The sequence below is a fragment of the Sinohyriopsis cumingii genome, chromosome 5 (genome assembly GCF_028554795.1).
Source record: "Sinohyriopsis cumingii isolate HCF-2022 chromosome 5, ASM2855479v2, whole genome shotgun sequence".
Lineage (NCBI taxonomy): Eukaryota > Metazoa > Mollusca > Bivalvia > Unionida > Unionidae > Sinohyriopsis > Sinohyriopsis cumingii.
The window spans coordinates 10826003-10840198 of NC_142965.1; the positions used below are offsets into that span (position 1 = coordinate 10826003).

At 35.3% G+C, this 14196-nt stretch overlaps 1 protein-coding gene across 1 annotated transcript in view; it reads left to right on the forward strand.

Moving 5' to 3' along the window:
* The first annotated feature begins 639 nt into the window (after positions 1–639).
* The window catches only part of LOC149798630 (serine/threonine-protein phosphatase 2A regulatory subunit B'' subunit beta-like), a 166591-nt gene continuing 153034 nt past the window's right edge, over positions 640–14196 (forward strand). Inside the window, exon 1 of the mRNA XM_089957463.1 lies at positions 640–1007. Coding sequence (XP_089813589.1) covers positions 720–1007 — 288 coding nt within the window. The 5' untranslated portion in view covers positions 640–719. The remainder of the gene's footprint in view (positions 1008–14196) is intronic.

Here is a 14196-nt window from a genome sequence, read left to right on the forward strand (position 1 = left end):
CAGAGAATTCTTTTAATTACGTCTGCCATAAGTTGGAGCATATTATGCTGTGATGTTGTTGATCCATCTGTCAGCCTATCACCAGTTTTGTAACCCTAGTTGTCCACCATCTATATATACCAAACTTTCTTGATGGCTTGTGCTTGAGGTAAGGAAGAAGTTTATTGATTTTGGGCTCAAAAGTTTAAAGGTCACTGTGACTGGTTTCTGAACAGTAAATTAAGTTCTCTACCAGTTAAAGTTACAAAACTTTGTGGATAGCTTGCACATGGGGTGAGAGAAAGCCTTATTGATTTAGGGGTCAAAAGGTCAATGTCACAGACTGAAAGAAGAAAAATGGTTTCTGGTCATTTACATGAGTTCACCACCATTTGCAGCTATACAGCTTTGTGGATGACTTGAGGTTGGGGTAAACACTATTGATTTGGGGATCATAAAGTCTAAGGTTAATGTCATAGGGAAAAATTGTCCATGATAAAATTATAAAACTGAGAATTTTGCACAATTGTTAAATGTTTTTCATTAGGATGAGGGTCTATTTAAATAAAAATCCTAAGAATACAGGGCCAGAACTCCAAATCCACATTTCATCCTTTTATTTGCATCACATCCTATTTAATCTGTCAATTTCAGATAACAATGATGAATTAAGAAGAAAACCCAGCCACAGGGTTCAGTTGGTAGCCCTTGACTAATTTGTGACATTATTCAAGTTCAAAATGTCGCTCAAACCAATCCTGAAAAACAAAGTAGATGAACTATTTCTGAGATGGCTTAGTGAGCCTGAGACACAAGCCATGCTCAAGGAAAGTCTGCGGCAAATCCAGCAAGGTGAACCTCTCACAGTGACACCATCCTCAAGTTCAAAGTCAAGCAGCAAAGGTCAGTCACCACGATTACGACCTGGGTCACCCCCATCTTCCAAGCTTCCCAGTCCTAGAAGTCCAAGAAGACCCCTTACCACAAAGAACAATCACAGGGGACAAAACCACAATGGAAGTGCCAAGGTAGGACATTTGTTATGCCCCACCATGATGATGGTTGAATGTATAGTGTTAACCTTTTTCCATCTGATTAAATTTTTATTTAGGGTGATTTCTTGGGTACTGTGATGGGCATCTGTGTTCCATGAACACCTTTCTAGTTTTTCAGTGTATTATCTTTATTGTTTAGAGACAGAAATAAAATGGTTTCAAAAAGTGTGATATAGATATTTTTTCAAAGGAATTATTTTCTTTCTGCTTTTTATTAGGTGAATGTTAGGGGAACATATAATTGCTGTATTTTCTTTGTCCAGATCTCTAGACAGCATGCATAACTGTTTTTTTTACACTTATTTGGTGCAAGTCAAAACTATATACTGCATATGTATACCTTATTTTTTGATTGGTAAATATCTAGTGTGTACCTTTGTGTTTGCAAGTCATAATTGTTGTTGGTGAAAATTTCAGGGGAATATATTACCATATATACTTGCTTATAAGTCGAGTCAAACTGCAAACAAGGATCCTGAAGTGCCAAAGCATAATTACCTGCAGATCAGGGTTTATGTTGTTTGTTCTACTGATTACTCCTAGCAGACTGCACAGACCCAGTTCTGCTGGTGCATTGTGCTTCAGCAGATCTGTGTATGTGCAGTTTGCCTTTAGATTCAACTTGTATGTGAGTACATATGGTAGCTTACTGTACCAGGTCATTGCATGTTTTCAGAAAGATTCATCAAACTGGATTCTGCAAACAAATAGCTAGCCAGAATATCATTTGGAAGAGGGAAAATTCTTCAAGTTAAAAATGTAGACAGTTGATAGACAGACAGACAGATACATCTAAGTACTACCCATATCCTAAGATTTTTGGTTATCATATTAAGCTATGATTCTATCTAGTTTTAATTAATAGCTGTTATTAAAGATTTAGGATACATTTTATTTATTCAGAGTCTTTAATTCGTGGTTATCAAAATCAAATTATTTTTTGGCCATTAGAGCATCATTCCCTTCAAGGGAATCTTGGGTATAACAAATCCAAATTATGTGTACAATAACCAGATTATGTGTGCAATAACCAAATTATGTGTACAATAACCAGATTATGTGTGCAATAACCAGATTATGTATACAATAACCAAATTATGTGTACAATAACCAGATTATGTGTGCAATAACCAGATTATGTGTGCAATAACCAGATTATGTGTACAATAACCAGATTATGTGTACAATAACCAGATTATGTGTGCAATAACCAGATTATGTGTACAATAACCAGATTATGTGTACAATAACCAGATTATGTGTGCAGTAACCACATTTAATTAGTGGTGACTGAATATAATGAGTACTTTACTCATCTGATAAAGGGGCCCCGAGTGGTCTAAAGTGGTCTCCGTTACGGATCACTGCCATCTCACCTCTGTCTGCGTGGGTTCAAGTCTCGGATTCAGCCAATGTAGGTATGTGAGAAAGCTTGCCAGTAGCTTCTCGTGGGTCGGTGGTTCTTTCCGGGTTTTTCCTCCACCATTAATACTGGCCGCCATATATAGCCTCGTGCTGAAAAATGGTGTTAAACCCTATAACAATAACTCATCTAATAGAAATATAAACTATAAATGTGCTTTGTCATTATTGTTTGGTTTTTAAGTTTTTCATTTGGTTATAGTCCCAAAACTCTTCTCATGGATTCTGTTCATTGTTGGTTGTCTCATTCTAAAGTAAAGACAATTCATTCTGATATAGACATGAATAGGTAGATCTGCTTACCAGAATGTTTTGTGGGTTTAACAGGTATGCTATAGCCTTCTTGTTATTATGTGTGGCATATGTAGATATAAATAACATTCTATTATTTTGTTATTTTTTTATATTGCTATCAGCTAAAAAGAAAAGGCAGTATATCTTACTAACAGAAAAATTTAGCTTGTTCACGGGTTTGAGAGTCTTGTTTTGAAATAGTTCATGGGATATTACTGTGTAGAGTCTAATCAAAGCATTACATGCAGTTATTTCCCCTGTTGTCATTTTGCAGTACAATTTTTCTTATGATTTGGTAGAGTAGTGCTGCTATGCTTCCAACCTTGATGAAACACGCATACACACACATACAGCACCTTCCAGTGTACAGCAATGTGCCAGTTATGGCTGAAATTAGTGGTGTATCAGTAATTTGGATTCCATAGTAACCAGATGTAAAATGGCTTTTAACCTAAATTACATGACCAATTACTGGTTGGGTTTTAGACCAGTTTATACCCATTGAGTAATATCAGGCTGTCTTGAGCCTCTTGATCTGTGATTCAGTTTTAATTGTCATAATGAACAAAGCTTGTCTTGGTATGGTACTTAAGCTTCGGAAGAACCCCAGAGATATACTCTGTGGCATAAAACATTATCATATATATATATATATATATATATATATATATATATATATATATATATATATATATATATATATATATATATATATAGTTCGAGGATGAGTTTTAAGTTGCAAATTCTCATTCCTGTACTTGTTATACTTATTATACTTAACTAAGTACACTTCTCCATTTCACTCTTTATACTTTTGCCTAAGAACCACAGGTACCAGATGTAAACTTGATACATAGGTGGGTTTGAATGATTAATATACATGTACCCTAGTACATAATCCCTTAGATAAATATATAAGAGACATGGTTTGCAACTCAAGAAGTTGCAGTTACATATATATTTCATAATGTCGTTCTCCTGTACAGTGGCAGCTTACAGAAGTCTGTATGTCATTGTCACTAAGCTGTAACACATCTTAATGATTTTGATAGAGAAGATACAGAATGTAAAACTTGTGTGAAACATCTGGACAGACATTTATTTACATGTAAAACTTGTGTGATTTTCATCTGGACAGACATTTATTTCCATTTTCCTCAGATCACTAGTATTTTCAAGATTACAGCTTTATTAATATATTTTCATGCCAGAGCAAATACGCTGGCAAATATTTACAGTTTTTACTTTGGTGTAACAATGTGTCATTAAATCTTCAGTCTTGAAAATGGCAGAGACTTGGGGTAAATGTAATACTGTCTGAATTTTACAGTCTGTTTTAACTTCTGATAGGTTTGACTTGCAAAGATGTGCGATAACTTGTTGAAAGTGAAATTCGTCATTTTCTGAAGTTCTGAAAAATGTCACTGTAATTGTCTATGCCATTAAGAAACTGAGGGCTTTCCATGAAACTGCATTGTAAAATTTTCATGAAGTTTACCTATTTTAGTGTCAAGCTTGCATCGGGTACCTGTGTAAAAAAGGAAGTTTGTTGATTTGCAAATTAGGCAGAAGTAATTTGCAATTGACACACATTAGATGTTGAGCAATGTTGAACTTCAGCACCTTTTAATTGTAGAAAATACACTAATGTTTTTATTCTCATGATATGAATCGGCATCTATTTGACCATGGAACTAGTAAGTATTGAGTTTTACCTGGCTCAGATAATTTTTACCTGCTCAGGATGACAGGTTGAGTGGTTTCTTTGAACCCTGATTGTTATAATGAAAATTTTTAACATATTTTTTTAATTGGTTCTGAGAAGGAACCCATAAACAGATTTAATTCCACTTAAAATTTATCCATTCTGCAGTATTTCCCCATATTTTCAATCCATTTTTCTCATAATGCCAGTTCAGTTTATCTGTTTACTAACAAAAAAAGAACAGAAAATATAAAGTTCTAATAAAGATAACTTCTTATTGACAGATGTCCTTTTCTGTTAGTAATTTCTAAATGTAGCACAGTCAGTAGTTTGAATGAGTGTACGAATGGTCAAATGCTCAATAAATGTCTGTTACCAGGAGGTATGGTTAAAAACAATGAAGTCGATAAAATAGTTTAACTGTTAGAACAGGTAGTGGATGGTTTAAAAAAAGTATAGACTGTATTTTTACTGTTTGGGCAATGCTTTTAAAATCAGCATAGATTATCAACAGTGTAACACACACATAAGTGAATTTGATATGATTTGTTTTTTGTAACCAAGAGGACTAATATAGGTTTTAAAAACAACTAGAGCTAATGAATTATTATGGTCCCTGAAAAAAAATGTGTCTGAGTGTCTTAGCCATGCATCTATGGATGGGTGCCGCACCCTGTCACTGAGCACTTAATGCTCTGCCGTTATTTCCTGCCTTTGATTTGTGCCTATCTCATATTTTCATTTGTAAGATTGAAATCCTTTTTAATTTGGTATTGTACCTTCTTGGCTTGTTGTCACTGTGCTGATTTAGTTATGGTGTGCACTCTGTGAACTTCCAGTACATGTCAGTATGGCATGTGCAAAAGTTTTTCCTTCCCATGCATTATTGAAAAAAATATTGGCAGACAAAATGCTTATTGAGGTTTGAAATAAAATGATGGCCTGTTTAAAGTTTGATAGGTCATCTGCTGATAAATTAATACATGTTTGGGGTCAGTATTTTTCAAAAATGGTGGTTGTAGATGAGGTTGGCAAACAATTGCTTTTATGTTAATGATGATGTAGTCTAGCAGGAGATTCAGTTCTCAAAAATGCCTTTTGTTTTTGCTTAACAGACCCATCATTTTTGTATCCAGACCACTCTTTATTCCAAATGCCCATCTTATCCTACTTTTTGCAAAGGTTCATCTGTCTGTGTGCAGTTCGGACTGGTCCACCTTAGATCTGAGTCCAAAATATCTAAAATCCGGACACAAAATCAGATTCCAACCACAGGTGAATATTAGGTGGAAAAAAATTGGGTCCAAAAAATTGGTTTTTCCCTATGTATTTTGTAGTGCAGCTAGAACTTCCAGATTATTTGGTATCATTGTAGAGCTACATCTGTCTACCTTTCTAAAATACCACCCACTTTGGTGTATCTTAAATGACCTTGACACTAGAGTGCTCGGCAGTAGGCTACTACCTCTTGATGGATAAATGAGGTGCCAGGGGTTAATGAGTTAAATTAAGAATTGAAATTGATTTTATGAATGTCTCAGTATGTTAAAAATACTTGACATCTGAGAACTTGGCAAGTTTTAGGGATTATTAAGTTCTTGCTTACTCTGACTGTAATGTGACAGTTCAGTTCCCTAATAGTATATCTTTGAGTGCAAATGTAAATATGTTGCTCCAATTATTTTTGACTGCTACATTTCATAACTTTTTTAGCTCGCTCTTTTTTGGTCTCTTATACTTTGATGTGAGATTTAGTGTCCATTTACAAGAATTTCACATACTTTGTGACTTTTAGAGAGGAGACTTGTGCAATGCTGTTTTCAGATTTTTGCAGTTTTTTCTTGTGTGTTTAACTTACTTTTTCAGCACATGATAGGCTATACATGGCAGCCAGTATAACTGGTGGAGGAATAACTCAGAAAATGTTGGAAAGAACCATTGGCCCTTGAAATGGGAATGTGGGAACACTATGTTACCCTTTCAGCTTCAACTGATTTTGATCAATTAGTTCTGAATGTTATACATAGTGCTTCTTTGAAAAATAGCGCTATTTAAACACACATCATTCACTTGCCTGATGGATTTTATGAAATTCATTTTGTTTCAGTTACAAAATATGTAGAGAATTTTTACATGTGGATGGGTTTAAAACTCCAGGACATCTGTATGGTTACTTGAATCATGAAATCTTCCAGTCTTTAAATCAGTTTACTACCCTGGCTTGCTTACTGCGGTAATTCTGAGCCCAGCACATACATCATGGAGCTGTTTGCAAGCATTTTTATTGTATTTTTAAGGGAATTCCCTTTAAAAAAGGATGTTACTGTATTATTGCAATCATTGTGTAAGAGAGTTCCCAGTGAAAAAGAATGTTTTGTTGTTGTTGCAACCATTGCTTTTTTAACACATTAACCCCTGGCAACAAGTTAACTTGGCAGGAGGTAGTAGCCTACTGCCAAGCTCTGTAGCGTCAAGGTCATCTATGATACACCAAAGTGGGTGGTATTATAGAAAGGTAGACAGATGTAGCTCTACAATGATACCAAATAATCTGTAAGTTCTAGTTGCACTAAAAATTAAAGAGGGAAAAACCTCATTTTTTGGATCCAATTTTTTTTCCACCCAAAATATGCATGTGGTCGACAATCCGATTTTGTGTTCAGATTTTGGATTTTTTGGTCTTACATCTAAGGCAGACTGGTATGAACTGCAAACAGACAGATGAACCTTTGCAAAAAGTAGGATAAGATGGGCATTTGGAATAAAGAGTGGTCTCGATATGAAAATAATGGGTCCTTTAAGCCAAAAAAGAACTCCAACTTTTACCCTTCTGCTCTTGTGCAAGCCAAATAGCCAATGAAAAACGATGTTTCTAACATAACTACCTATTAGGTTATTGGAAAATCACCTGGAATGTTGATGTATTAGGATGTATTCAGAAATAGCTTTCAAAATGTGTTTCCTACTCGAATTTCAGGCGAAAACAACAAAAGCCTCCTGGGGTTAATGTGTTAATGGGTGCATTTTGATGACATCACCAAATTTGAATATTCTTTGTGTATTTAATCACATGTGCATCGACATCGATGTACATAAATTACAACTTTAGCCATTCCTTGACAATTTGTAAAAAATCAAAAAATTCTTGTTAACACATTAACCCCTGGTGACGAGTTAATGTGGCAGGTGGTAGTAGCCTACTGCCGAGCTCTGTAGCGTCAAGGTCATGTATGATACTCTAAAGTGGGTGGTATTATAGAAAGGTAGACAGATGTAGCAAAAAGAAGGATAAGATGGGCATTTGGAATAAAGAGTGGTCTCAATACGAAAATAATGGATCTGTTAAGCAAAAAAAAAAAGAAAAAGGAAAAAAAATCCAACTTTTACCCTTCTGCTCATGCGCGAGCCAAATAGCCAAATAATTAGCCATTAGGTTATTGGAGAATCACCTGGAAGTTGATGTATTCAGAAATGGCTTTCAAAATGTGCTTCCTACTCGAATTTCAGGCAAAAACGACAAATACCTTCAGGGATTAATGTGTTAAGAGAGTTCCCATTGAAAAAAGATTGAAGAATGTTTTATGACTGCCTAACATCTTGAATTTATTCTTACACATTTTAAGTTTATTACATGATAAGATCTGTATGTACAATCCATGTTTAGTCAATTTCTCACATCTATAAATTTTTAAAAAAATAATCTACATAATGCATGTTACCTCCAAGTCAGTTTCATTGAACCAGGTTACAATCAGTTTTTGTTACTCAGTGCTTTCATGAATATGGTCATTGTATCAACTGAAACCTTTGTAGCTGACATTGTAAAGGTTTCTGCTTGCTACATGAAATCTTTGTTGTTTTTTTTTTCATTATCACCGTTTCAGATGTTGGATTTGTTTAATTTTTATCATGGGGACAAATTTACCTCTAGGGGAGACAGATAACACTAAATTACTGTATCTATATGTGTAAAAGGTGTGTTCATCTATGGAAAGCAAAGACCCTGATCTGCAGGTGCATATTGTGGCAATAGATCAGGGTTTATTCTGTTAACTTCAGACTTGTAATAAATATGGAGCCAGATCTGCCAGTGCCTCATGAAATTAAAGATCTAGGTCTGCAATGTTTGTAGTTTGGCATGCATTGGATATGAACAGATACGGGTAAATCAGTTCTGAATTGAAAGGTCATTCTTTTGTAATGTTGATTTCAATGCATGTCATCACGATGAATTCTAAGCAAACTATTTAAATATCTGTAAAAAAAAACCTTCATTAAAATGAATAGTTTAATTTGTATGTTCTCTCACACAAAGGTTTTCATTGTACATTAGTTCTTTAGAAAGTTATCTTAGAAGTTTTGAAGTTTCTATTAACTCAAGAATACTTATGCCTGATTAAATTTGTACTTGGGAAGATTCATTGAAACTCACAGACATGCATGCATGTAGCTTGTCAGTTTGGAGCAAATTAATATAGACACTTTCATAAAGAATGCAAATATTACCAGATTTAAAATAACCTGTTCAGCCTGAATCACATTGGACCAGCCATCTCTCAACTAATATTGTAAAATACATTACTGGTTGGCTTTAATGATAAATGTACTATTAAAATAGTATTGGTTACATTACCGCTATCATGAAGAAATAGGAGCTAAGTACCTTCCCTGTGGACAGGCTGATGCAGCTGACCATTGTTGGTCAGCAGTGACGGTAACATCTGTATAATAACAATTATAGGCTAATGCTTTTAATTAGTGAAGCATGTGCTAATTGTTACTAATCAGTTGTCAACAGTAAACTCTAAAATTTGCTACCAAATTAATATAAAATAAACTTCAGGTCATTAAAAACATTTATGGTTATTTTATAGGTTACCTTTATGCCCTTTTTTTCTACCTGTCCAGACACAGCCTTTAGATGAAGAAACAAAAAGTATTGGACATACTTCTGTTTGGAAATAAGTTTGAACATTATGTTACACAGTGCTTATTCTTGTCATCAAGAAATGGAAAGGCGCATGTGTATGAATGTCCACACTTATTTTCATGTATAGGTCCATTGTCCAGGCTTTATTGTAAGATATTTTTATGACTAGTAATAAAAAAACAGTATATGTGAACTGTGACAGGATAGTTTGTTTTTACACAGGAATTTACACTTAATTCCCATACCGTAGTTAATATTAATGAGTACTAAAACTAAACCCATTTTGGAAGGGGGCATAAAATGCCATGTATACTCACTTGTAAGCCCAAATGCAAGACACAGACTCTGATCTGCTGTTGCACAGTGTGCTGCAGATCATGGTCTATGTTTGTTCTACTGATTGCTCCTAACAAATTCCATTGACCCAGATCAGTTGGTGCATTATGTAATGACAGATCATGGTCTATGTTTGTTCTACTGATTACTCCTAACAAATTGCATTGACCCAGATCAATTGGCACATTATGCAATGACAGATATAGGTTTCTACAGCTTGCAGTTGGACTTGAAAATCAAATAATAGAATATTCACATTTTGTAACTTTGTAAAGACATCTCATGGAAAAAGTTTTGGTACAACTGTATAAAATTTAAAAGCTTGCTGTTAAAGGAGGCATTTAAAAATAGTACTGGTCAGTAAGTTTATCTTACCCTAAATTTAAGTAACATTATTGTAAGATGGATACTGTTATGGGAAAGTATGGTCATGTGTCTCATTATATATATATATATATATATATATATATATATATATATATATATATATATATATATATATCTCTATCTATATCCAGTTCTTCATTACAAGGCGGTCTCACACTGTAAGGTTGTATACTCTATGGCTGCTATAGGCAGTGTTAACTCATTTGTTTTAAATAAACATCAAGGTTAATATCAAATTAAATTTATATCATTATTGAGGAAAGCATTTGATCTTTTTTTCTTTTTCTTCCATTCTTTCATCCTTTATAATAAATACTGATGGACAGTTCCCAAATCTCACTGAAACCTTTAATGGGCTTTATGGACAGTTCCTGGGTCTCAATGGAACCTATGGGGCCTCTGTGGACAATTCCCAGATCTCACTTGGACCTATGGGAACTCAGTGGTTTGCTGATGTTATCTCATCTTATAATGAACTCAAGATTAGCTAATACCAGCGTTTATTATGCAGCAATTTGTATGTAGGAACTTTTTTTAATAATATAATACAGAATGTACTGAAATAACATTGTCTGTTTAATTTGTTTTATGGAGGTTGGCCTCACAGTTTCGGCACCTGGCAACTTCTGTGTATTTTAATCAGCTAGAGGCAATGCAATCTGTTTAATAGTTTAATAGTTTCTGTTGTCATTCCAAAGAGCCATTAAGTTTTTGACAGTTGTCAAAATAAATCTAGCTTAGCTGCCGAGTGAGCACTTAGATTCTCAAGGAAGTATTTGCAGGCATGGCTATTGCTGTGACAGTTGATTCTTTTTACAGTCAAATAGAAGAGATCATGTCACATTTATAATGACTACAGTGAAATCCAATCAAGCAGTAAATGAGAACATTAATTTCACCTCACAAGACTTCAGTTGGTATTTATTTCTTAGTGTTGGCATCAGTAAACGTTTCCAAACTTTTCATTGATCATTATTTTATCATTTATTGTGTTTAATACTGAGAATATATATTTTTTTAATAGATAATCTTCAAAATGTATTATTAAAATTTGCAAATTCCATGAATTAATTGCCAAATTATTATGTACTAACCACCATTTTCAATGATAAGCCATGTATTATGGTGAGTTTTTATTTACCATTTGTAAGTTTGATTTTTAAATGAAAAGCAGGTAGGAGTTAGTGTTTTGTCTCTTCTATAAGAAAAAAGTGAGCCACACCTGCCCCACAATACAAGTGGGTTAGCGATTTATAAGGGCATACTAAAACAAGGAAGTTGTATATGTTGTAATATGTGTTGCAGTATTTTGTTCTGTATTGCAATATATCGCAGTATAAATATTGCAGACACCACCACTGTAATTTAGTGCAGAATTCTTCAATTCTTATCAATGTTGAACATTATCTTTCTTGTTTCTTTCCACTTATGTTCACTAGCTAATTTGAAGTTTTACATCAGTATCATAGATACACTATACTTGGTAACACATAACTTCGATAAAATTTCATCATTTATAAGTAATTAATCTTTGCAAATACAGCATAGTCTATTCTAGAACTGAAAAGAGGGCAGGGTTTACCCCTCCATTTAAAGAAGGGGAGAATTTTCTTTAATGAAGATATAATGAAGTAAGCTAACAGTGGGGATTGCAAAATCATGCACAGTTGTGGTGCATTTTGTTAAATTGTCACCTCAGATTTTTGCTCATTTGGTCAAGTGTGTGTGTGAGTATTTTTGGATTTTTTACATAGTGTTAACATTTTTTCAGTCATATCGCTATGATGTCTACAGTGTGGCAGTTTATAGTGATATCTAACACTAGGGTATCATGCTACAGACATATAGCATGATGTTCCACCCAGTCACATTATCTTGACACCAGGCCGACCATTTCTAACACTAACCTCTTAATGCTGAGTGCCTAGCAAGGCAGCTGTTAGTACCATTTTTATAAGTCTTTGGTATGACTCAGCTGGGGTTGAAGCCGTGACCTCCTGCATCCGATGTGGATGCTCTAACCACTAGGCCAATGGCGAGGTCACTTTGTCAAGTAGCATGAAAGATAAGATTCAGTTTTACAGTACAGAATTACAGTGTGGGGCCCCGAGTGGCCGAGTGGTCTAAAGCGCTGTCCGTTACGGACCACTGCCATCTCACCTCTGTCTGCGTGGGTTCGAGTCTCGGATTCAGCCAATGTGGGTATGTGAGAAAGCTTGCCAGTAGCTTCTCGTGGGTCGGTGGTTCTTTCCGGGGTTTTCCCGGGTTCTTCCTCCACCATTGATACTGGCCGCCATATATGGCCTATCGTGTGCTGAAAAATGGCGTTAAACCCTACAACAACAACAACAACAACAGAATTACAGTGTTACTGTCAGTAGATTAATACTGACCTTTAATTGTTTATTCCAAAAGTCAGGTCCTCCTCCCCCCCCCCCCCCAGTAATCATTGCCTTTGTTGTAAAGTGGGTATGATCATGGACCTATGGGAAATGCCAGGCACTGCTCTCCTAGTTTACCACTTCCATTCTTATAATGATCATAGACCAAAAGAAATTGCCAAGTATGCCATTGCCATTACTATAAAGTTAATATGATCATGGATATGGGGGAAATGCTAGGTACCCATCCAAGTATGCCATTTCCATTACTATAAAGTTAATATGATCATGGATATGGGGGAAATGCTAGGTACCCATCCAAGTATGCCATTTCCATTACTATAAAGTTAATATGATCATGGATATGGGGGAAATGCTAGGTACCCATCCAAGTATGCCATTGCCATTACTATAAAGTTAATATGATTATGGATATGGGGGAAATGCTAGGTACCCATCCAAGTATGCCATTGCCATTACTATAAAGTTAATATGATCATGGATATGGGGGAAATGCTAGGTACCCATCCAAGTATGCCATTGCTATTACTATAAAGTTAATATGATCATGGATATGGGGGAAATGCCAGGTACCCATCCAAATATGCCATTGCCATTACTATAAAGTTAATATGATCATGGATATACGAGAAATGCTAGGTACCCGTCCAAGTATGCCATTGCTATTAAAGTTAATATGATCATGGATATGGGGGAAATGCCAGGCAGCTGCCCCCTCCCCCCCATATATATACTACCTGGTATAGCACTGCCATTCTTATATAGTGAGTATAATAATGGATCCATTCCACTGCCATGATTAAAGTGTTTATAATATTAGATAGTGGAAAATGTGAGGTACCCCACAGTATACTACTGGCAGTCTTGTAAAGTGTTTAGGATCATACATCCATACTCATACCCACTGTTGTGCTATATGGGGGGGGGGGGGGAAGAGTTCCCTTGGGTGTTCAACACCTTCTCTTCTGCAGCAAAACAATAATGGTCAGTTGTAATCAACATGTACCTAGTTAACCCTGTTTTTTGGCCAGCTGCCTAATACAACAACCCATGCAATGAAGTTGTTAATTCTGTCAATGGCTTAGCGATTACTTAAACTATTTCAGCACAGCTTCTAATGGAAACATTCATCATAGATAACACTCTGTACGACACATGGGGTTTGGGTATCACCAGACTTTTTGCATTGGGATATATTGTAATAGTGGTCTGTGTGTTATGTCACATACTGCAATATGCATGTACTGGGAAAATGTGTTGTTGTAGTTATTGTTATGGGTTAAACACCATTTTTCTGCACATGATAGACAATACATTGAGGCCAATATATTTTGGTGGAGGAAGAACCCATGAAAACCCCAGGAAGAACCTCTGACCCATGGGAAGCTACTGGCAAGGTTTCTCACATACCCATGTTGGCTGAACCTGAGACTTGTACCCACGCAGGCAGAAGTGAGATGTCAGTGATCAGTAAAGGCAAACACCTTGGATTACTCAGCCACTTGCAGGAATATATGCTGAAATTGAAATATAATATTAAAGAAGGAATAATGTACCTTTTGATTTCACTAATAATGCAGACCAAGGCGACTCACTTATACTGCTGATAAAAATGACCTCAATTATTTATAATTGCATTAAATTCAGGTCAAGGTGATGTCACTTATAATGCAGGTCAAGGTGTGT